General features: G+C 37.7%; 1 protein-coding gene and 1 pseudogene across 1 annotated transcript in view; both read left to right on the top strand.

The window, feature by feature from the left end:
* Positions 1–1587, top strand: part of LOC105815505 — a 6953-nt pseudogene extending 5366 nt beyond the window's left edge.
* A 456-nt stretch (positions 1588–2043) lies between these two features.
* Positions 2044–3134, top strand: part of FASTKD1 (FAST kinase domains 1) — a 34531-nt gene continuing 33440 nt past the window's right edge. The window contains 1 exon segment of the mRNA XM_012650773.1: positions 2044–2562. Coding sequence (XP_012506227.1) covers positions 2228–2562 — 335 coding nt within the window. The 5' untranslated portion in view covers positions 2044–2227.

Genomic DNA, 3134 nt, shown 5'->3' with positions numbered 1-3134 from the left:
TGGTTTTTTATTTTTATTTTTTGGTCTTCAATATTTTTTTGCATATTATAAAATATCAGTCCTCTAAGGACTGGGAAAAAACCCTCAGATAGTGGAGAAACACTGACCTGAAGGACCATATGTCTTCTTCAACAGGTTGAGACATACTGCGCCAGTCTGTCTCAAGAGGAACTACAATGCCCAGAATTCCCCCAAATGCGTAAGGGACGCCCATTCTGCCGACCTCACCGCAACGCCTCTTGGGATGTGTAGTGCGGGCCTTCCGGCGAGCACGCTGCTCTCGCCCGGCATTTTTCTCGATTTTGGGGCGGACTCTACGTGGGGAAAGGTGATGTCTCTCAAGGAAAGACTAAAAACCCTGGGATAAGCGGGGTGAGCAAGACAACTGAGTCTGTTACATTCGTTGTTAGGGACCAATAACCCTAACTTCTGAGCCTTTGTAACCAGACTTCCCCCGGGATCTTCCAGGAAAGTTACTAGGCGTTGAGGGAAAACCTTGCTGGCAAGTTAGGGCCGGTTAGCAGTGGCGGTTCTTTTTTCACCCAGCGCGACTTCGGGCCAGGGACGCAGGATTCCGTTGAGATACGGAGGCCTCCTTCGTGGTATTGGGTTCTCTGAAGCGTGGAGGACTAGGGCTGGCTTGAGCCCACTCCTAGCCGGGACCGTGGTGACCGCATTCACTCATTTGTTCAGCTCTGTTGTATGCCTGGCGGAGAGGATCCCTGTCTCTTGCAAACCCTGTCACTGTTTACCCTGCACTCTACCTGTTTACAGCTGGTACCTGTCACTCGCTTATAGTCAATTCCAAGGACCCTTCTTTAGTTACGTAACTTTCCCAGGGTCACTCAGCTGGGTACTGGACACCTTTGTATTCTAACCATTGAGTGGCCTCCACTTCACTTTGAGTTATGGGATGCATAGTATCTTGAGGATATCTTGCTTTGCACAGGGCTTTTTGTGTTGGTGTGTGACCCAGGTCACCTTGGGTCAGGATGCTGTATTGATTGCCACAAAATAGCCAGTACAGTTGCATCATATTTGCTTGTGAACAGACAGTTTGGCAAAGCTATAGAGAGGGGTCTGAGGCATGCTTTTACTGACACAATACCTATGTGTTGGTTTGTTGATGTGATAAAGATGTTCAAGTAGAAAGAACTGGGTTGTAGTCCCAGCTTCAGTAGTACTAGAGCAGTTGTTTAACCTTTTTGAACCTAGTTTTCCTTATCTGTAAAATGGAGTAAAATGGAAGTGATGATATCTACCTGGAAGGTTAGTTGAGCGAATTTAATGAGATAGTGTATTTTAAAAGTTCTTTGTAAATTGTAACATGTTGCAGAACTAATAGATGATATAATTTTAATTCCAGCTTTTTTAACCATTGCTTCTCAATTTTAAATGTAAGCATTTATAATATATTTTTAAACGAATTTTTGTTTTTCATAATTATCTTTAGTTCATATATTGCTTCAACATTTCTTGAAATATTACTTGATTTCTTAATATTTCTTGACTAGTGCTTTATCTGTCTCGTTTATTGTTTAAATCCTATGTAAGACCAGTATGATTAAATTGTTTGAGTTCTTTTAGGGCTCAAGAAGAAAGGAGCAAGAAATTATCCTTAAAGCAAATATAGTAGAGACCATCCTTCTGAAAAAAAAAGTTTTAAGTTATGGTTCTGAATTAATAACTGCTCTTTTTAGAAACTTTAAAGGTGATATATTTATATATTTCAAACGATTTTACTCTTTTATTCAAAAAGTTCCGAGTTTGTATGTTTTCTTTCCTTATGCTTTTATGGTCAAATTTGGAGATTTTATGTAAATATCAATTTAATATGTAAACAACGTAAACATTTTTTAGATGGGTGCAAAAAGAAGTCCCTTTTTCTGGACATTTAGTTTTGGGTCAAATCCTGCTACCTAGTTCAAACTAAGAAAAGTCTCTGATTAATGCAGAAAAAACTTGTTATTTTAATTTTAACTTTGGAATTAATTTGACATTAATGATATAAACCTAACCATGTTATACCAATTCTTTTACAGAAGCTCCATGTTGGAATGGTTTAGAGCCATCATAATGGAAGCAAAATACATGAAGGAAAAACAATTATTTTTATACCGGCATATTGCACCTGACTACTAGTTGCAGATGGTTTTTATTTACCTAAGAAAATTTGTGATATAAATTCAAAAAAACACCTTTTTTTCTAGACTCATTGGTTACAAATATGCTTCGTCTAAGAGCTATTTGTGCATTCTCCTGGAGAGCATTTCAATTTCGACTCTTCAGTTGTGAACCATTAATTATCCAGATGAACAAGTGTACAGATGAAGAGCAAATATTTGATCTTATTGAAAGAAACAAAGCCACACTTTCAGAAAGACAAGTGGGATGTGCATTTAATATACTTTGGCAGCTTCAACAGCAGAAGACCAGCTTATTAAAAAATGTTGAATATGTCAGAGATCATCCTCAATTTCTTACTCTTTATAATTTAACTGCAAATAAATTCAAATTAATGAATGATGATACCCTAGTGAAAGTGTTATACATCACACAACAGTAAGTAATTTACTTTTAGATTTTATGGAAATGATTATATGGTTTATATTTTAATTTTGTAAAAATCTCTTTAAAATGAAAAATAATATGTTTTCTTTGCCAGTAAATAGTTTTCCTGATAATTTAATAATTTAAAGATGTTTGGAATATATTCTTTGATACCTATTAGTAGTATTACAGTCTTAAAAATCAGAATATAATTGGTCATGAAAGTAGAAATGGTTAACTTTGGGTATATAAAAACTGGATTATTGTGGAATTTTTTAAAAATGTAGTTGGCTAGGCCAGGTGTCGTGGTTCACACTGGTAGTCCCAGCTACTATGGAGGCTGAGGCAGGAGGATTGCTTGAGCCCAGGAATTTAAGGTTACAGTGAGTTTTGATTGGGCCTCCAGCCTGGGTGAGAGTGAGACCCTGTCTCAAAAGAAAAAAAAAAGTTGGCTAAAGGTAATGAGGATATATTAAGTAAATAATTAGACTTCAGGCCGGGCGCGGTGGCTCACGCCTGTAATCCTAGCACTTTGGGAGGCCAAGGCGGGCGGATTGTTTGAGCTCAGGAGTTCGAAACCAGCC

Source organism: Propithecus coquereli, unplaced genomic scaffold (genome assembly GCF_000956105.1).
Source record: "Propithecus coquereli isolate 6110/MARCELLA unplaced genomic scaffold, Pcoq_1.0 Scaffold34, whole genome shotgun sequence".
In the NCBI taxonomy this organism is placed as follows: Eukaryota; Metazoa; Chordata; class Mammalia; order Primates; family Indriidae; genus Propithecus; species Propithecus coquereli.
This window is presented reverse-complemented; position numbering and strand designations above follow the sequence as displayed.